The sequence below is a fragment of the Mustela nivalis genome (genome assembly GCF_964662115.1).
Source record: "Mustela nivalis genome assembly, contig: HAP1_SCAFFOLD_405, whole genome shotgun sequence".
NCBI lineage: Eukaryota > Metazoa > Chordata > Mammalia > Carnivora > Mustelidae > Mustela > Mustela nivalis.
In genome coordinates, this window is record NW_028136247.1 from 398,699 (window position 1) to 420,474 (window position 21,776).

A 21,776-nucleotide genomic window follows, 5' to 3' on the forward strand; every position below is an offset into this window, starting at 1 on the left:
ACCCTGCAGTTCACATGCACCAATCTGGACAGCTGTGTTTAGGAGGGACAGGAACAAATGAGAATAGTCAGCAACAAGTGACTAAGATAATGATGGACTTTGAAGACTCTAATATGAGACTCTCTGTGAAAAAGTATGAGAGGTAATTTCAAGTAGAATGATTTGTTAGTATAATAAAGTAAGGAAATGGTAGCTACTTTCAGACAGCTGTCATACTGTAATAGGACTTACAACAGCGTGTAGCTCCAAAACAAAAGCCAAGACCACTGGGTGGAAATTGCAAGGGCAATCCATAATGGGCAGTGGTAGGCAGATTCAGGATTAACATAAAGGTCTTCTAGTGTTTATAGTTCTCACTAAAAGTGATCAAGTAGGAACAAAATAAATAACCTTCGTATTTGCTACAGAAGGGGTACTTTCAAAAAGGGAGTAATTTCACCATCATGGCCTCTGAGCATCCTTCCGTCATTAAATTTTCTCTCAGTGGCTTGGATTAGTATCTACCAAAGCAGCTCCAATACCAGGAAGACACAGAAAATGTATTGATCAAATATTAGAACCGAAGTACCCTCTGGAATTTCCATGACATACATTTGGAAAGCAACAATGTATACTATTTTATATAGCCAGCAAAAAATATATTGAGTCTGTCTTTTTTCCACTGTATATTTTTTCCTGTTCTGTGGAAGATGAATTGACCATAGAGCTTAGGGTCCATATCTGGGCTCTCTACTCTGATCCAATGGTCTATGTGTCTTTTTTTTTTTTTTAATTTTTCAATTTATTTATTTTCAGAAAAACAGTATTCATTATTTTTTCACCACACCTAGTGCTCCATGCCACCCATGCCCTCTATATTACCCACCACCTGGTACCCCAACCTCCCACCCCCCCGCCACTTCTGTTTTTTATACCAGTACCATACTGTCTTGGTGATCATGACTTTGTAGTAAAGCTTGAAATCAGGTAACGTGATGCCCCCAGTTTCTGTATTTTCATTGTTAGTGTATAAGAAAGCCACTGATTTCTGTACATTGACTTTGTATCCTGCCACGTTATGAATTGCTGTATGAGTTCTAGTAGTTTGGGGGTGGAGTCTTTTGGGTTTTCCATATAAAGAATCACGTCATCTGCGAAGAGAGAGAGTTTGACTTCTTCACTGCCTATTTAGATACCTTTTATTTCTCCTTGTTCTCTGATTGCTGTTGCTAGGACTTCTAATACTATGTTGAACAAGAGTGGTGAGAGTGGGCATCCTTGTCGTGTTCCTGATCTCAATGGGAAGGCTGCAGCGTTTTCCCATTGAGGATGATATTTGCTGTGGGTCTTTCATAGATAGATTTTATGAAGTTCAGAAATGTTCCCTCTATCCCTATACTTCGAAGTGTTTTAATCAGGAATGGATGCTAGATTTTGTCCAATGCTTTTTCTACATCAATTGAGAGGACCACGTGGTTCTTCTCTCTTCTCTTATTGATTTGTTCTATCACATTGATTGATTTGCGAATCCCTTGTAACCCAGGGATGAATCCCACCTGGTCATTTAATGTGCTATTCGATCCTGTTTGCTAGGATCTTTTTGAGAATCTTAGCATCCATATTCATCAGTGATATTGGTCTAAAATTAAATACAGTCTCTTCAATAAATGGTGCTGGGAAAACTGGACAGCTATATGCAGAAGAACGAAACTCGACCATTCTCTTACACTGTACATGATGATAAACTCAAAATGGATAAAAGATCTCAATGTGAGACAGGAATCCATCAGAATCGTAGAGGAGAACACCGGCAGTAACCTGTTCGATATCAGCCACAGCAACTTCTTTCAAGATATGTCTCCAAATGCAAAGGAAACAAAAGCAAAGATGAACTTTTGGGACTTCATCAAAATCAAAGGCTTCTGCACAGCAAAGGAAACAGTCAAAAAAAACAAAGAGGCAACCCACGGAATGGGAGAAGATATTTGCAAATGACAGTACAGACAAAAGGTTGATATCCAGGATCTATAAAGAACTCCTGAAACTCAACACACACAAAACAGACAATCATATCAAAAAATGGGCAGAAGATATGAACAGACAATTCTCCAATCAAGACATACAAATGGCTATTAGACACATGAAAAAATGTTCATCATCACTAGCCATCATGGAGATTCATATTAAAACCACATTGAGATACCACCTTACACCAGTTACAATGGCCAAAAATAGAAAGACAGGAAGCAACATGTGTTGGAGAGGATGTGGAGAAAGGGGAACCCTCTTACACTGTTGGTGGGAATGCAAGTTGGTGCAGTCACTTTGGAGAACAGTGTGGAGATTCCTCAAGAAATTATAAATAGAGCTTCCCTATGACCCTGCCATTGCATTACTGGGTATTTACCCCAAAGATACAGATGTAGTGAAAAGAAGGGCCATCTGTACCCCAGTGTTTAGAGTAGCAATGGCCACGGTCGCCAAACTGTGGAAAGAACCAAGATGCCCTTCAATGGATGAATGGATAAGAAAGGTGTCCATATACACTATGGAGTATTATGCCTCCGTCAGAAAGGAGGAATACCCAACTTTTGTGGCAAGATGGACAGGACTGGAAGAGATGATGTTGAGTGAAATAAGTCAAGCAGAGAAAGTCAATTATCATATGGTTTCACTTATTTGTGGAGCATAACAAATAGCATGGAGGACAAGGGGAGATGGAGAGGAGAAGGGAGTTGAGGGAAATTTGAAGGGGAGGTGAACCATGAGAGACTATGGACTCTGAAAAACAATCTGAGGGTTTTGAAGGGGTGGGGGGTGGTAGGTTGGGGGATCCAGGTGGTGGGTGTTGGAGAGGGCACGGGTTGCATGGAGCACTGGGTATGCTGCAAAAATAATGAATTCTGTTATGCTGAAAAAATAAAAAGTATTAAAAAATCATTGATAACTTGATAAAGTAAAATATATATATATTGAGTTACTTATTTCAAGAGATGGTATGACCCAGAATGAAATATGCTTCAGAAATAGTTTAGCTAAATTCATGGATGACAGATTCATAGTGTGTTACTGAGGAAATGGATGTCAGAGTGCAAGATTCCCATGTGAGGCCCTGGACTAAGGCAGCAAATGCCCATCTGGCAGAAGATGGGAATTCCTTCATGAAGAGGAACAATCTGGATTAAGTGGACACAATCATGCATGGTTTCTAGTTATACCCAAGGAAAGTACGGCTTGATCTTCCTATGCCAAGGAGCCTCTCTCCATTTAATATTAATTACCTTTATGAAATATTTCCTGATTATAAAAAGGACATATGCAGCTCTGCCCACTACATACAGAATTACAGCCTTAGAGACTACATACCATTACCTTTCTAAAGGCTAAATATAAATAAAAATAAACAAACATTGACTTCTGTGACAAAATACTCTTATGCATTTTAAAATAAAACATCAATTATATAGCACTTTGGTATAGAAAGAAATTCAGGTAGGTGTTCGGAAAATTAGCGTCTGTGGAATGCTATAAATAGCAGCACTATTTTTCTTTTCTTTTTTTTTTTTTTTTTGCTATGAATGCCCTTCAGTTCTAAAAATAATTTTCATTTTATAGGTGACTTCTTATTTTATAAATCAATTACACAAATAATTTCAACTATCCTGTCCAAAGAGACAGAAATGATTACATGAGCGTGATGTGTAATTTGAAACAACTGAGGTCTGACTGGTTATACTTCTCCACCACTCAGTATGACCTTCTGAGAAACTACCCTTGAGAAACACCAAGACTCTGGTGTCTGTGTACCTAGAGTGACACCCCTTGTTCACCCGCAGGCTTGTCACCAGCCGATTAACAAGGAAACATTCTGACTCACAAAAGGCTCATCACGCCATTATAAGAGTAAGGATTTTCTGCCTCAAAAGGGAAATGCTCTGTCTTTGGGAGAAACATAAAAATCCATTCATTATGAACAGCCTGAATATTCATTAGGATTCAAAGCTACAGAGGATGCGAAGAACTAACTTGCTGGGAAAAAGAAAAGGCTGTTTGTTCTTCACTGAGTAAAATGGATGATGTGAGGCCCTCATCCCCTTTCTGGCTCTCAGTGGAAGATTTCATTGGCCTTAAAAGACCCCAAATTTTCCGTGTCACATTTTACTTCTACACTGAGTTCTCACATGCTACTGTGCTAAAAGCTAAACCTTAAAATCTGGAGCTATACCTTAAAACCTTAAAATCCAGAGCTTCTAAAATAAACAGAAATTGATCTTACAAAGTGAGGAAAGCAGGTTCCCACTTCTTGTTGAGCGTTAGGTTCTGAATGCAGGCATTCTTCCACGACTTTTGAAAATTCCTTATGTACAGCAAGGATATCTTCAATGTTTGAGAACAGCATCTACAAATAAATATAAGTGCAATAATGAAGCAGGTAAAAAAAAAGTCCATGAGAGGATGGTATTCTCTTTCCAAGCTGAAAATTTCAGGGCATGCTTATCCTTTCCACCCACCCAGAGAGCAGAGGACCAATTTTGTATGGACATCCTTTCTACTCCTACACAGCTCTGGGAACCAGGAACCCATTCCTGGCTCTCAGGAAAAACCCGAGTGACTAAATCCAAGCATGACAGTCCCAAACCCATTAGTGAGAATGGGCAGCAGGTAACATAGTGCAGGCAGATTTGCTGGTAGGCTTTTCAGAGCAAAGGCTTCTTTGGTTCTGGAACGGCATCCTGGAATGGACAGCTTCCCCTCTGGAAAGGTGCTGTCTGGAAGTGATAGCTTGGACAGCTACAACGTCATTTTGCAGGGATGAGAGGAGCCATTCCTGGGGCAAAGTGGATAACCTGAATGGCAAAGTGAAGAGCTAGACAGAACCTGGCAATCTTATCGACCTCCCTGAGTCACAGGTCCTGAACCTTCTCTTCTGTCTGGAGTCCCCAAATGAGAGCTGAAGTGTCTCCAAGTCATTTGAATAATAAGTGTCTTTTGCTTGAGACCTAAAGCACACAAACTAAAATGCTCCCATGGTAAGAGAATTTGAAAGTTCATTTTTAATTTATGAAAAAATAGTCAGAAGAGCCTATAAAAATCCTTGGGAATTTTTTAATTTTTGTAAAATAAAACAGCAAATCAGCACCAAAAATAAACATCAATAATAATTTAGGCAGCTTAAATGAATAGTAATGTAGTGCAATTAATTTTCATTTACCTCCTCCCCCCTTTACAAAACCCTTCATCATTTTCCTTTCCTGCAGCCTAAAAGGAAGGGCTTATACATGTGTTTCTGAGTTGAAGACATTATGCAGACATTATCCGCACCACGGAACCACTCAAATCATTTACCCTTGCCTTCCTAAGCCACATCTGGCAATTCTCCCACTTAGGGCTCTATTCCCCCCTGCTCACAGACACTGAGGTTCTTGGTCAGGAGTTTGTTTTTCTCCCTCTTTTCAAACTGTCCTAAGGCCTTGGCAGAAAGTTGTTCCATGTCTTCTCGCCATCCTTGTCAGTCTCTGTTTCTTTTCCCAAACCCTCTTTCCCTTTATCTCAGGGTTGCCCACACAAGTGGCTGGTGCAGAACTTATAGTGGAACTGAGGAGAAGCTGAAAAGCCTAGAGTAACATCCCACAGAAGAAATTTTAACTAAAAGGGAATGTGTGCTTGGGTTAAGGGCTGTCTGTGTCTCCTCACCTTTACTGTTTCTTTTGTTATATTTTTCTCAATTTTTGATGCTGCACACTGGTTAATTCTTGTAAGAATGCCTGCATGAAACAAACAAATAAAAAAAGATTTTGTGAAGGCAACATTAGGTTAGTAAAATAACAGGGTATTGATTAGAACTAAATTTTTTGTAGGAAGCCAGAGTTTAAAAACCCAATAACTACTGAGAATAATAGTTTTGTTGTAAAAAGTGAAACCCTGGTTCACAGTGGTTTTTCCCTGGGAATTATATCCTTCAGAATTTGGGGGCAAGACCAAAAGTGACCATGTATATACATGAACTAAATTTATCCATCACGATCTCATTGTTCTGTGGTAAACAGGAGTCAAATGTTTCCTAAACTTCTAAGTCTTGTGAAGCACATAACACCAAGATCTAATGAAAAATGGGATTTCTGATTTTTAAAAAAGGGGAGGGGTCAGAAATTCCAAGGTGATCCTTTGGAACTAAGATAGACTGAGATAGACTGAGGGAAGAAATAGGGAGTCAAAGATAGAAAGAGAATGAAAGAGAAAGAGAGAAAGAAAGTGACTCTTCAAGAAGGAATGAAACAATTTCCCTTCCCTTCCTAACTACCCCCTGCCAAGTTTTAGAAAGCCAGATTTTGCATTTCTGGGATCAGGTCAGGGCTCTCCAAAGCCCTATGGTAGGCAGAAAAGTTCCTTAGTATTTCAAAGATCTGGACTCTCCTTAATAAGTCATTAATTAAACTTGGACCCATGACCAAGTAAGCTATTATTTTTGCAAACGAAGAAAAGAGTAGAAAGAACTTTTTATATTGGGCCTTAAAATAGAAAGTTTGGAAGGAAAAGGAGAAGTGACTTTCCATGCAGTCACTTGTGTCCTCAAGACATTGCTCATTAGCCACCTAGTAACCAGGTGAAATCATTGTTTCCCTGTCTGTCTTAAGAACTTCAAGTACTACCAGCCAAGTTGGGGTATGAGTACATAGCCCATCAATCCCCAGGGCACACAGAGTCTCCAAGGAACCTCTGGATACTAATATCAAACAAATGAAGATTAAAGTAAGAATCCCATTTTTGACATGCTATATTTACAAAGACTTAAGAGATTAAGAAAACCCTCTCTGCTTGCCTCTCTGCCTACTTGTGATCTCTCTCTCTCTGTCAATAAATAAAATATTTTTTAAAAAAAGAGAGATTAAGAAAACCCAGTATTGCTCATAATGTTCCAAATCACCCTCAAGCACACTGGAGTAAGAATATGAAATGGCACAGGGGCGCCTCAGTGGCTCAGTTGATTAAGCATCCAACTCTTGATTTCAGCTCAGGTCCTGATCTCTGAGTTGTGAGACGGAGCCACACATCAGGCTCTGGGCTGAGTGTGAAGCCTACTTAAGATTCTCTTTCTCCCTCTGTCTCTGCCCCTCCCCCTTCTAAAAAAAGGGGGGGGTATAAAATGGCACAACATATCTGGGAATAACTTGACCATATATCTCAAATTTTTAAATGGGCATACCCTTTAACCCAGAAATTCTTACCTCCAAGAATTTATCCCAAGAAAGCTTTTCAGATAAGATGAAATATTAATTACAAAAGTGAAAACATTGGAAACAACATAAATGCCCATTCAAAAGGGAATCATTTATATAATGGTACATGCAAATTACAAAATACTATGCAGAACTATAATCATAAGTGGAATGTGACCAAAATTTCATAGAAATATGTGTAAATAGATGTCTATAAAATATTGTTTCATGAACAAATTTATCAAACAGCTTTCTTGATAGGTACACACTTATATGTACACACAAATACATATTACACACACAAGCATATAGGCATAAATATACTTGTGTAATGGCAGTGTGCATTCATACTAAGAAAAAATATGTAGCACATATCAAAATGCAACAGTGGTTAAAGTGACCTTTGTATACCTCCTTATGCACAGAATATTTGGCTGTGAGCATACTGTAACATTAGTAAAAAGAAAAGCAAAACTATTAAAAAAAATGAGCCATAGGACCTCATTCCTAGCATTAGCTTCAAACTCATCTCTATTCCTGATTCAATTAGTTCATGTTTCAGTCTATAATTACAAAGCCACATCAATACTAACAGCCTCAACAGAATGAAATAATTCAGCTGAATTAAATAAACTTAATAAGAAAGTAATGGATGTCTTGTCCTTGTTTTTTTAATTGGAAACTTGTGATATGATTTTTGAACTATTATCTAGAGTTAAGTAAAATTACTCATGAAAAGAGATTTCAAATTTTCTGACTTTGCCCATTTTAATCACTATCAGTCTCATTTTTAATTTTAGATTTGGTTTTGTACACTCATATCAAAAAGGCTCCATCAGTTCTTTCCACTTAGTCTTAAAATAACATGGTGGTGTAGTCGCCTAGTTTACATTTCGTGTTGACCACACAGTAAACAGGTAACCTCTCATGCAAGCAAAACCGAAAGTTCACCTCTACATTTATAAACCTTTTCTTAGGAGCTAAACTCAGTCACATTCTGAAGCCCATGAATTAAAGTAAGGAGACAGTACGAATGGATCAAAATGTGAGTTAGAAAGGCACATACACACTAAGAAAGTAAACTGTATCTTCACCTGACTTTTTATCTTCTTAGCCTCTGTGACAACATGGAACTTTTTGTTTAACTGTATATGAAAGAAAACCTGGAAATTGTTAACATTTCTGATGAGGCATTTGTCTTTCATTTAATACACACCGTTCAGTCAGATTTCAGATAGTTTGCCTAGAGCACAAAATCACTAAAACTGACATTCTTAACAAAACATGTAAGTCTTCTTTCCCTAAGATAAAGAAAAATAACATGTTTTCAGAATCCTCTTGTAAAAACCAGCATCTACAAAGTCCTTTCAGTCTTTGTAATTGGAGCATTTAATTTTTCTCCAATTAGTCATTAATACCCTAAATACAAAAATACATGAGAGATTTCATACACTGTTTTATCTCTGCATTCGTTAATTCCTATTGGTCCAGAGTTTCATCAGAATTAGGTCATCTTCACTTTGATATGAATACATTGAAAGTAAGTACTGGAAAAAGCTTGTAATGCCAGTGGTTCTCAAGCTTTTTATTGTGCATGAAATCTGGAGAGTTTCTTCTAATTGCAGATTGCCCTATCCCCAGAAGGTCTGACTCAGCAGACTAGTTGAGGACCCAGAAATCTGCACGTTGGTAAGTTCCCCAGATGATTCTGATATAGTTGGTATAGAGACCACATCTGATGAACACTCCTGTGAGTTTATTCTTCCAAAGACTAAAGAAACAGACCGCGAAGAAATAAGTGAGTCTCAATAGCAAAAATGGGTTCAGTTATTTCTTCTTTATTTTCAAACCCTATGTCAGCTCCCTCTATTCACAATAACCTCTGGATCTGCCACTTGGTGTTCCTGATCATCATACCAGAGGATACCGTTTGGACCATGAACCTCAAATATGGGCTGCATAAACGGGGCATAATATGTCTGAAGGCTAGGGAGATGCAGAGACCAGTGACCTAAGACAGACTACATTGCATTTGGAAGAGGTGAGGCTCACAGTTACCCTTTCTTGTGCCTTCCAGCTTGCAGGTGTGTCAGCATGAACTCAATTTGCCAGCATTCAGCTAACAATGATTACACAACACATTCCTAGATTCACTGCAGTCAGGGGCTTCTCTTTCCCTACACCAAGAACAGAATTCTTCATCTCCTCTTCAGTTTCTTCCATTTTGTTTTTTTCCTACCATGTATTTGGTAAAACGGGATAAATGCCATATATTAATTAAAGCTTAAGAAAGCTAAAAATGTCACAAATGTGCAACCAAGAGAGTAAAAGAAGGAAGAAAACTCATGAGGATAAAAGAGAGAGAAAACAGCAATTCCCTTCCTCCATGTCTGCCCATCTGGGCCACTGCTTGTTGAAAGGGTAAGACAAACTCCACGATGAATTTCATTCTCAGAATGTACCAGTTTACTTTATAATTCTGATGTACTAATTTATCTCCTTCAACTCATTTTTGTCCTCCCCACTCTTCCTGTCAGGCACGCACAGTAGATCACTCTTAAAAGTCACACAGACATGTTCATTGCTATAACATTTTCAGATAGTTGTGGATATTCTTCTTTAATACAACACCAAACTTCATTAAGTGGTCATTTCTTAAAGGGTAGTCATGATTTTTAATCTGAAACCAATGATATCAGTGAACTCTCCACACTCTGTTGCATTAAAACCAACTAATCTATCTGCAGTTTGAAGGGATGTATTACATATGCTTGATGCTGTACTTTTTTTTTTTTTTTTTAGCAATGATTCACTGGGAGTTAAATATATCTTCAAGATATTAACACATTTTGTTATTTTATATCAAAGAAAACCCACCATCACAATAGTTAATATCACTATCCAACTCATTAGAAAAATCTGTAGGTATTTGGAAAGTATCCAGCTCATAGATATAAATTTTCCAAAACTCGAATTTCCTTGCAAACTTGAATTTATCATCATCAACAAGTACTATCAGTTGTTTTCCTTGAGGTGAAAAGCTTACTTTATTCTTTTTTTTTGAAAAAAAGTATCTGCCAAATGCCTGAGTGCCCTGAAACTGAAACATAGTTTATCTCACAGTTGTTATTTCAAGTAAATATAATGTTCCATAGCAACCCAATCACAAATTCTAGTCCCTGGAGACAACCATATTTTTGAGTATGCAGCAGAAGTACTAGATATACTTCCCATTTCATCACACAGAATATTAAAAAGGCACATGCTCAAGAGTCAGGACTTAATAAAACTCATATTTTTTACAGCTTTAAGTGAAATTGGCATCCCCTTGTCACTCCCTCATGAGGGAGGACCAGGAAGTATGTAGTAGCTCCTAGTAGAATTTGGTGTCACTGCTCGATTCACACTAAAACATCAGCAGTTTTACACATGACTGATTTTCCCCCACCAGTGTGAGCAACAGCACAGTGGGGCAGAAAAAAGCAAATTAAGTCTTAGTCTTAGTATTACCACAAGAATAGCTTTGACCTTCTATATTCTCCAAAAGGATTTTGCAAAACCCCAAGAAACTGCAAAGCACACACTGAGAACCACTGTTTTAGGCATATAAAACATATCAAATAAACAAAATAGTCAAGAATTTCTGCTCTTATTCCAGTGGGAGGAGGCAGACAATACACAATAAACATATATTCAGCATATGAGAAGCTAGGTGCTAAAACTGAGCAATGATCTTACTGTAATAATAAAAACCTATCTACACACATTTGAAAAAAATAATAATTATTAAATGTTACCAAACATTTAAATTACACCAAGTCTCTGCAATCTCTTTCAGAAGACATGAATAGAAGAAATATTTCCTCACTTTTTTTATGAGGCCAACATCACACTAATACCAAAACCAAAGACTTCACAAGAAAATAACAGACCAATATCTCTTATAAGTATAAAAGTTCTAAGCAATATATTAACAAATAAAAGCCACAAATGTCTAAAAACAATTGTACTCCTCAACCAAGGGGAATTTACCATAGGTATGCAAAGCTGGTTCAAAATTCTAAAATCAGCTAATGAAATCCATCACATTACCAGTCTAAAAAGAAAAATCATATGATCTCATCAAAAGATGAAGTAAAAAGCATTTGACAATTCCAACACCCACTCATTACAAATACTCAGTAAACTAAGAATACAAGGGAATGTCCTCAACATTATTTAAAAAAATCTTAAAAAAAAAACCCTACAGCTAACATCATATATAAAGTGAGAAAATAGAAAATTTCCCATTACAATCAGGACCAAGGCAAGAATGTCTCCTGTCACCACTCCTTTTCAGCATTGTCCTCTGTTTCCTAGCTAATATAATAAGACAAAAAGGGAAGTAAAAGGCATATAGGTTGGAAAGGAAAAACAAAACTGTCTTTATTCACAAATGATATGATTATCTATGTGGGAAATGAAAAAGAATCAACAAAAAAACCTCCTGGAACTTAGAAGCAATTATAGCAAAGTTGCAGGATACATGGTTAATATACAAAATTCACTCACTTTCCTCTGTGCCAGCAATGAACAAATGGAACTGAAATTAAAAAAAAAAAAAACCACAATACCATTTATATTAGCACCTCCAAAAATGAAATACTTAGTTATAAATCTAACAAAATATGTACAACAGGAGGAAAGCCACAAAACTCTGATAAAAATATACCAAAAAAGACTAAATAAGTGGAGAGAGGTAGTCCACATTAATGGATAGGAAGACTTGGTAATGTCAAGATGCTAGTTCTTCCCAACCTGGTTTAACACAACTTTAATCAAAATTCTAGCAAGTTCTTTTGTGGGTATCAACAAAATGATAAGTTTATATGGAGAATGAAAAGACTCAGAATTGCCAAAACAGTACTAAAAAATAAGAAAAAAGTCAGAAGACTGACACTACTTGATTTCAAGGCTTATTATAAAGCCATAATCAAAACAATATGGATTTGGTTAAAGAACAAATAGATAAATGAAATACAACAGAGAGCCCAGAAACAGACTCACACAAATATAGTTCAACTAAGCTTTGACAAAGGAGCAAAGGCTATGCTATACATTGGAGAAAGGATAGTCTTTCTAACAGTGCTGGGAACAACTGGACATCCACATGTAAAAAGACAAAAATAATCATCATCATCATCATCATCATCATCATCTAGACACAGACTTTACATCCTTCAGAAGAATTAGCTCAAAATGGATCAGACCCAAATATAAAATACAAAACCATAAAGTGCCTAGAATTAACATAGGGGAAAATTTCTAGGTGACACCACCGATGGGGATGACTTTTTAAGATGTAACACCAAAGGTATGATTCATGAAAAAAATAATTGACAATCCAGACATCATTAAAATTAAAAACTTTTCCTCTGTGAATGACAAGAGAAGAAGACAAGCCACAATCCAGGAAGTATTTCCCTAAGAATTATATGACACATGTGATTAAAAAAAAAAAAAAAAAACATTGTCCAAAAGGTACAAAGTAAAACTCAACAATACAAAAGTCAACAATGAAATTAAAAAATGGGCAGAACTGAACAGACCCCTCACCAAAGAAGATATACTCATGGCAGATAAGCATATGAAAAGGTGTTCAAATCTAGTGTCATTAGGCAGCTGCAAATTAAAACAATGAGATACTACACACCTATCAGAAAGGACAAAATCCAAAATACTCAGAGTGCCAAAAGCTGGCAGGATGGCGAATAATCAGAAACTCTCACTGATTGCTGGTGGGAATGCAAACTGATACAGCCACTTTTGGAAACAGTTGGCATATTCTTCCCATAAATGTTCTTACCATGCCAATTCAAGGATCGTGTTCCTTAGAACTTACCTAAATGAGCTGAAAATTTATCCATAACAAAACCTGCACCTAGAAGTTCATAGCAGCTGTATTCATAAATGACAAAAGTTGGAAGCAATCAAGATGTCCTTCAGTAAGTAAATGGATAAAGGCATCCAAACAATGGAATATTCTCAACCTAACAAAGAAATGAGCATGATCTGGCCCCTCCCTCCTCTTGTATTCTGTCTCATCCCAGCTTCCCCATTCTGGACCTCTGCCCAACCACAGCCACCTCTCTGCGCCTTCCCAGAAAGCCACACCTACTTTCCACCTTGACACCTTTTCACAACTTTCTTCCTCTGCCTAAAACCCACTTCATCAGGCTGCCTCCTGCTGTCACTCACTCCTAAGCTTCAGGTCTCTCATAGCCATCCAGTCTAAGTGTTCCCTTTCCCACCCTCTATCATTACCTATCTACCCCATTACTCCACTTTATCTACCCTATGGCACTACCTGCTCCTCCATGTCCCATTTTATGTATTAGTTTACTAGTCTCCCACATTCATACCAGAGCTTTGTGAAGGCAGTCTATCTGTTTTGTTCACTTGGGTTTCCCCAGTGTCTCCCAACAATGCCTAGCACTTGGTAAGCACTCAATAAGTTTAGTGGTATAAGTAAAAAATATTTTCTTCACTAGATCTTCGTTTCTAAAGACCACCAGACTGTGTAGTATTAATTCCCCTATTGTATTATCTTCCCAGCTATTAGAATATATCTAATCATCAGCAACTTAGAGTATAAAAATATCATACAATTGCTTTTCTTTTTCATCATCATATACCAGGGTATCTCAATATTAACACTCTGGACACTTGCGCCAGAAAAATATTGGTTGTGGGGTTTGTCCTTACATGTAGGATGTTTAAGAGTTTCATGGCCTGCACTGACTAGATGCTAACAGCAACTACCATCCCAGTTGCAACAACCAAAAATGTCTCTCCACATTGCCATGACTCAGCACCACCACAGTGGTGCAGTTGAGCATCCCTGGTATATACAATCCTAAAATACCTATAGCACTGTTAAGGAGATTCACAAATTTGAGACTAAAAGCGTCTGCATTATCAACATCTCTGGGCTACATTATAAAAATAAGTAATTTTTTCTGGCTTCCTGGGCTTTAGCAATGTCCCACAATTATTTCATTAGATTATAAGTAAAAAGTCCACCACATTTTTATAAAATTATTAGGCAGAGTTTAAAGTTCCTTTCAAACAAAGCGGAATTTTTAAAGCTCCCTTTGTTGTGTAGTTTCAACTCAGACACAATGAACAACAATTATAAAATACTTTGAGTTTGCATGTCTGTTCTCCATCAGACTATATGATGCTACAGAAAATGTATGGGCAGCATGTTTTCATCTTTTGGAACAGATATTAGTTTGTCCCTAGATTGCCATGACAACATTCTATCCATATAAAACTCCAAAAACTGAGAGAATAATAAATCACTTGTCACTTGTTCAGTAGCACTGAAGACTGACCCTCTTGGGCATCTATCTCTCTACAAACCATTAAAAGAAAATATATGCCACCCTGGGTTACTCAGATAGATGCCTAAAAATATCACAGTGATACCAAACACTATGTCAATATCCAGACCAAAAAAACCTTGGAATGTTGGTGTTTTTTCATGATTCAGAACCAAAAGGATTTATTATGTCATATTTGTTGAGAGCCTATTAATATATACTTAATTTCCCACAAAAAGATGTTTTATTCTTTCTCAAAACAACTATTATTTCAAAATTAAAATCACCAACATCTAGGCGAAGATAATTTTTCACCATACAACCATACTTTTTAAACTTCCTGGGCTGAAACTTCCCCGGGATTTGAGGATAATTAAAACATTATTTAGTGTCTTCTGTTTGACCTCAATGTGTTAAAAGGCAGCATGACAAAACTGTGCTCTTCAGGACTTCTCAGGGTAAAGAATTCATGAAGGATCAGCATGTCATCGGTACTCTAACTACATACAAGGCACAAGATTTTAAGGGTGGCTAAGAGGGGGCTAGAAAGCCACTAGTGAAAATGGACAGAAGATGAAGGAAAAACCACAACCATGATCAATGGAATCTCGGAGATGCATAAAACTGAACGAAGAGTAAAAATCAGAATTTTATTAAGTGATTTTAATAACATACCAAAATAAAAGCAAACTTTTCTGAATTGTGTTTTTTGTCAACTTTTGTTACTTTGTTAAGTTTTTGTTTTTCTCTTGTGTTTCTGTGATTTCAGTTCCTGCCATCTCATCCTCACCACTCAACCCATAAAAGTAGATTAATAATAGCCATCTTTTTTGGATATTTAAATTCCATTGACTTAAGGCAATTAGTTAAGTCTAAAGCAGAGATTGAAAGAAGTGGAGGTATTTTTGAACATAACACAACTGGTTAAGATATTGTTTTAATGGCTTCCGTTTAATAAGAACATTTACATAAAAATCAATCATTACAGTCCCTCTTCAAACACTAGAAAAAAAAAAAAAATCAACCCAGGTTCCAGATTCCTGAATGGCAGCAATAGGCTGGAGCAAAAGCAACCACAAGTTCCCTTCCCTCCCTGCAGTCATCACTATTCCCTGTTACCCCCAGACCAAAACTAAATGGCAATTTTTTTTTTTTTTTCAACACTAGTGGGTTAAGCCGCTGCCTTTGGCTGGGGTCATGATCTCAGGGTCCTGGGATCGAGTCCCGCATCGGGCTCTCTGCTCAGCAGGGAGCCTGCTTCCTTCTCTCTCTCTCTCTCTCTCTCTGCCTGCCTCTCAGTGTACTGGTAATTTCTCTCTGTCAAATAAATAAATAAAATCTTTAAAAAAAAATATGGGTATGTAATTTACATAAAATTCATTTTACTGATTTTTGAGACTTAGAAATCTCTGTGGCCCTTTAAATTTTCAGCACATAATCTTGAGGTTTTGCCAAGGCCCTGTTGGCTTTTATAAAGCTTTCTTTAATAGTAATCTGTCTGTTGGGGTCCGTGATCAAAGGAATGAAACCAACGCAAAGCGAAAGTCAAGCAAAGCGAAAGTCAAGCAAAGCTTTACTTCACACCAAGCATCGAAAATCAAACCAACCAGTTGGGGCCCTCTCATACAAAGAGGTGACGAGGACCAGGACACGGACCCTGGCGGTTCCCCTCGCCGAGCGAGGCGGTTCCCCTCACCCGGGAAGGCAGTTCCCCTCACCCCGCGAGGCGGTTCCCCTCACCCGGCGAGGCGAGAGGAGGCCAGGCTGCTACCCCCTACCCATTGAGGTGAGGCCAGGCCAGGCCGCTCCCCTTACCTGGCGAGGTGAGACCAGGCCAGGCCAGGCCAGGCTGCTCCCCTTACCCAGCGAGGGGAGGCCAGGCCAGACCACTCCCCTTACCTGGTGAGGCCAGGCCGCTCCCATTACCCAGCGAGGCGAGGCCGCTCCCTGTTGAGGCCCATGACACTCCCAATGACCCTGACAATCCCAACAACCCCAACGACCCCAACGCTACCACTACTACCCAGACGACTATCACTACTTCCCTGCCTTGCAGACTAATCTTTATAGAGGTGGTTGAGCCCCGCCCACACACATGGCCAATGAGACTGCAACAAACAGGGAAAACTGCAGTCACCCGCCCTCAGCAATACCGGTGGCCAATTAAATTCCAACTTACCACAGCAAATATATGCGTGCCCCACTGATTGGATGTCTCCAACCGACCTGCCCCGCCCCCAGATCTGGGGCCTGCAAGCAAGTTACTCCAGGAGGGTCAGGGTCAACCCAAGCCCACAAGGAAATGGCTCCCTCTGGCGGATGGGGCCCTTTTAATTCCATACTTCTAACTTCTATTTGATTTTATTTTCGAAGTTTGCTTATTTTTAGTAATCTCTACACCCAAGGTGGGACTTCAAGTCAGCACCCTGAGATCAAGTCGCATGGTCCCCTGACTGAGCCCGGAGAGTTTAAAATGTTTTAAAATGGCACATGGTCTTAAAGTATTAGAGTGAAAAAGTCCCCAGATGAGAAGAGAAAAAGCTTAAAGAAATAGCACGAAGAAAATTGGAGCCTATTTACTTAACATCTGTTTTTCCAAGGCATTAACAATTACATTAATTCTAACATAAAGTTTACATTTTTTTTTTCGGATGGGTCTGTCATTTTACTTTATCAACCTGTGTGAGTTCTGTCCATACCAAGATCATTTAGCAGATCACTGAAATCAAAGCCATAGTGTGGCCTTACTCCACATACATTGTTCAACTTTTATTAGTACTTTGTGCTCTAAGTCCTCTCAAGGATTATAGATGGGCTGCAGTCTCTAGAAACACCTTACAGATTGATCTTGAATTAATTTTTTCTACCTTCTTTGCATTTGTTAGTTTTTAAATTTCTGAAATGTTTAGAAAATAGGACTGAAGAGATTGATTGACATGAACCACATTTGAGGGCAAACCTGGAATTCTGAGCAGAAAAGATCCAATACTATATGACAATATGGAATATACATATATTTTAGCAAACAATAGCACCCCCTCCAAACAAATACCTTGACTTATTTGTTTTGAAACCAAGGAATTTTCTTGAAGTTAGCATTAGTTGGCTTGATTTACTGTTAAGAGAGGAGCAAAAATGGGATGTGGGGGTTTACCCTTTAGTTATTTTTTCTCTAGTGTTAGGAATAAATAAAACCACTGTAGATGTAATAGATATACCACAGTAGATGCTGTGGTTGCAGCAGTAGTGGCAGAAATACCAGTCAGCATTTATTTGGCTCTGATTATGCACTGACACTGTGCTAAGTGCCGACAAAAATTACCTCTGTGAATTCTTTTCACCTCTCTGTGAGGTAAGTACTATTATTCTTTTGAAAGATTTATTTATTTATTTAAGAGAGAACAAGAATAAGACAGAGAGACAGAGAGAAAGCCAAAGAGCATGCACCCATAAGCAGCGGTAGGGGCGGGGGGGTGCAGAGAATATCAAGCAGATTCCTTGCTGAGTGCAGACCTGGATGTGGGGCTTACCCCAGGACCCTGAGATAGTGACCTGAGTCAAAAACAAAAAGCCAGAGACTCAGCCAACTAAGCCACCCAAACATCCCAAAGTACTAATATTTTTAACCTAATTTAATGTGTGAGGAAACCAAGGCTCAGAGCTTTGGCTGCATTCCCTGCCTATGAGCCATCCTGTATCTGCGTAGGTGTGTAGTAGGTGTTTATAGGTGTATTGAGGAGGATTAGCTCTGAGGGGTTTCAAAACAGCAAAGAATAAACATTGGGCACTTCTTAATCTTATTTATTTAGTTGTTTTTTTCCTGAAGTTTGGTGTCTCACTGACCATTCTGGAAAAAGACATCAATCACCCAAAACAATACAAGGAATACAAGATCATCATGAATCAAATGATACTTTGAATATATAAGCCAAAAGAAATTTATTGCCAAAAAATCACTTTATCAAAAAATATTAATAGTTTAAAATAAAATAAAATGACAGGCCAATCTGAAAAAAAGTTCTACAGAAAACTCAGGTACAGAAAGAAGACTAATACTCTTGGAGTTGCCTTAGCTCTTCTGAATACTATTAATTCTTTATAGCACCAAGAGAACCATTAAACAAACATGGTGCATTAGGCGAGACTATAAAACAAAAATTAAAATCTATTCCTTTATGTATTACAAGTCATAATATTTGTAAAAGAGCTCAAAGTCAGATGATAATAATGAACATTTCATTACATTCTGAATTAATAACAAAAAAGGGTATTTCAAATATCTCAGAATTTTGGGTGGCATTTAATAAGATAAAAGCATGTTTCCGGTGTTGGTGATCGATATGGGATAAAATGAATTTCCGAGGGCCTTTCATAAGCTTATAGGAACACACTTGTGAAATTTTTTTCTCAATAAAATGCCAGCTCAATTAACTTATTTTTAATATTGCACAAATATTTATTCAGAGATGCCAGGAGACTACTGTGGCTCTAATATAATACTTCATATTGTGCTGCTCAGGAATTCACAGTGATATCAGATAACTTAAAAAACACAGCACAGTGAAAGAAAAGGCTAAGCAGGAAGTACAAAGCACATTATATAGATAATATTCTCAAGCACAAATTTTTCTCTGGTACAGGAAACTGGTCATTTCCCCAATTTAAGGTGCAGAACACTATTCCTGTTTAAGTTGTTATTTGAGAATTCAGTTCCCATGAAAAGGAAATGTAACAGCGAGGGAAGGAAAAGTATTTAATGCTGGAAAACAACCCAGAGAAATGACTGAGGATCCCAACACGAGGATTTGTCTCTGCCTGGCATCCAGACCTCTTTTTTTTTTTTCCCCACACTCTGTTCAAGCTCACTATATAATCCCACAAGGTCGAGAAGAAAGGTTTTTTAAAATTTGCCTCATGATACATGTATGCTTGAACTAATTTAAAGAACTTTTTTTATTTAGAAATTTCTGTATCTATTTTAACTTTTCTTCAGAACTCCTAAAATTGTCCATTCCTATCCTTAAGATACATATGACTTTTCTACCAACATCCTTTTGCCCTTCTGACTTACCAATGCCCCCTTCTCTCCTTTCTTCATGTCTAGATACTCACCATACCATCCACTTCTCAGTCTATAGTTCTGTTTCCTTTCCATTTTCATTCTATCTGAACTCTATTTCTAAAAGGAACTAATGTATAGTAATGTTAACAGTTAGTTTGGGGCTAGTACAGATCAGTGGAACAGAAGAGAGTCCAGAAAACACTCTGAGTAGAAGGGAATTCTGTATTTGAAACCAGTGGCACTTTATTTTTTTAATTAATTTATTTATTATAGAGAAAGAGAGCACTTGCAAGCATGCATAGGGGAGAGGACAGAAGGGGAGAGGGAGGATGAGAGAGAGAATCCTCAAGTTGACTCAATGCTGGCCCACAGCCCCACGTGGAGCCCAATCTTACAACCTTGAGATCATGACCTGAGCCAAAATCAAGAGTCTGAGGCATAACCAACTGACCCACCCAGATGCCCTGTGAAGCACGTAGTACTTTAAATCAGTGGGGAAGGAATGCACAGGTGTTGAGACAACAGTCAGTTCAGTTTGCAGACTTTGTCAACAGAAAAAAAAAAGAACATGAAGTGGTTTAAAGTTTGAATTCTAGAGCCAGTCTGCCTGGATTCAAACCCCAGGTCTACCAAATGCTAGATATAAGACATCTCACCAGTAAATTTACTTCCCTGATGCTGTCCCAACATCTGTAAAATGAGAATTAATATGGTATTTCTTCTTATAGCCTTCAGGCAAAGGTTAAATAAATTAATATTTGTGAAGCAACTATTACATCAAAAACCAATATATCATTGTTAGCTATAACTACTATTTTTTCCTATTTTATTTTATATCACCAAATATACTTGCCAGATGTTATTCTCATTAAATGACAGTACATTTAATCTCTGAAAGACCTTCAAGAAGAATCAGTCTTTTATACAACATGTGATAATCAATGCACTAACAAAAGGATTAGTATCATATATGCATAAATATGTAAAATATCTTGGTCTTTAAGCCATTTATAATTTTTATTCATAATTTGCTTTATAAGTACACATTAACAATCTTTAAAAAGGCAAATATCTGAAATATTTTGCTTATGCACTCAAGAAATATGAGAAAAAATAACTGAAAATATGGGATAACAATTATTATCAATAATCTCATTATATTTCAAGAGCCAACAGGAAAATGAAATAGGAAATATCATAAATGGTCTGTATACTTCATGAACCAAGTAGGAGCCAGGAAAATACTATTAATGTGTTCATTTCCATGGATATTAGCTTGCAGCTCCATCAACAGCTGAATATTCATGAAGCAAGTTGGATGCAGGTAAATGAGAAAACTTCCCTTACAGGAAAATTATAACAACAATTATAACAACAACAAAAATTTATGCATTTTTTTCTGGCCTGGGTTATGTAAAATAACAAAGAAAAAGCTAATGTTCATTCAAAACTTTATGAATTTTGTTATATATCCACAAAGATGCAATAGATTTGCTTACTGCTCCAAAACAGCAAATACCCTCTAATACCAGTACTTTCATTGTTTCAGAACACTTAAATCATCCTAGATCCTCAAGAAGCAGCCTTAATGGGATATAAATGAAATTGTCCCTAGGCTGAGTGCACATTACTAACATGGGTTAGGGCAATTATTTGCAGAGCTTAGAGCTTGAAAATGCAAACAATATAAAGAACAAACTAAACAGTAAACTAAAATCTAATCAGAACTACACCCAATATTTGGGGGTTTGTCTGGAAGTCCTAAGTGCCCCCAGCAAGAAGACTTCAGGCAGCAATGATAATATTCAGGGAGATGGGAGCATGTGTCCCACTGTCATTGGTCTGAAACTTATACGAATATACAGATGCTCCTTTACGTGGAGTGGGGAGAAGAGGAGGTGGGAGGAAGGGAAAATGGCACCTACCGGGGAATAATTTTTATTGTCATGGCCTCTTCCAAATGCAATAGGATTTAAATTTGGACCCTAAAGCTGATAAAGAACAGGAATAAAATTCAGAAATGAAGTAGCATGTGACTTTATAGTGCCGAGTCACACTGTAGAAGTGCGTTATCAGCTTGAAACTGAGGAATTAGGTCCAGTTCCCTGGACCTGAGACAGTAAAACTAATTCCAGATCCTGCTTCCCAGGGTGG

The 21,776-nt window shown here is 37.7% G+C and overlaps 2 protein-coding genes across 2 annotated transcripts in view; one reads left to right on the forward strand and one right to left on the reverse strand.

Annotated features, from left to right (window-relative positions):
- LOC309857125 (phosphatidylinositol 3,4,5-trisphosphate-dependent Rac exchanger 2 protein-like) overlaps positions 1 to 21,776 on the reverse strand; it is a 159,138-nt gene that overhangs the window by 41,018 nt on the left and 96,344 nt on the right. Inside the window, exons 2-3 of the mRNA XM_082749985.1 lie at positions 5,674 to 5,744; positions 4,256 to 4,378 (exon numbers count right to left, since the gene is read on the reverse strand). Of these exons, the coding sequence (XP_082606111.1) occupies positions 4,256 to 4,378 (123 nt within the window). The 5' untranslated portion in view covers positions 5,674 to 5,744. The remainder of the gene's footprint in view (positions 1 to 4,255; positions 4,379 to 5,673; positions 5,745 to 21,776) is intronic.
- Positions 5,671 to 21,776, forward strand: part of LOC309857126 (uncharacterized protein) — a 77,446-nt gene continuing 61,340 nt past the window's right edge. The window contains exon 1 of the mRNA XM_082749986.1: positions 5,671 to 5,734. The gene's annotated coding sequence lies outside the window, so the exon portion shown is untranslated. The remainder of the gene's footprint in view (positions 5,735 to 21,776) is intronic.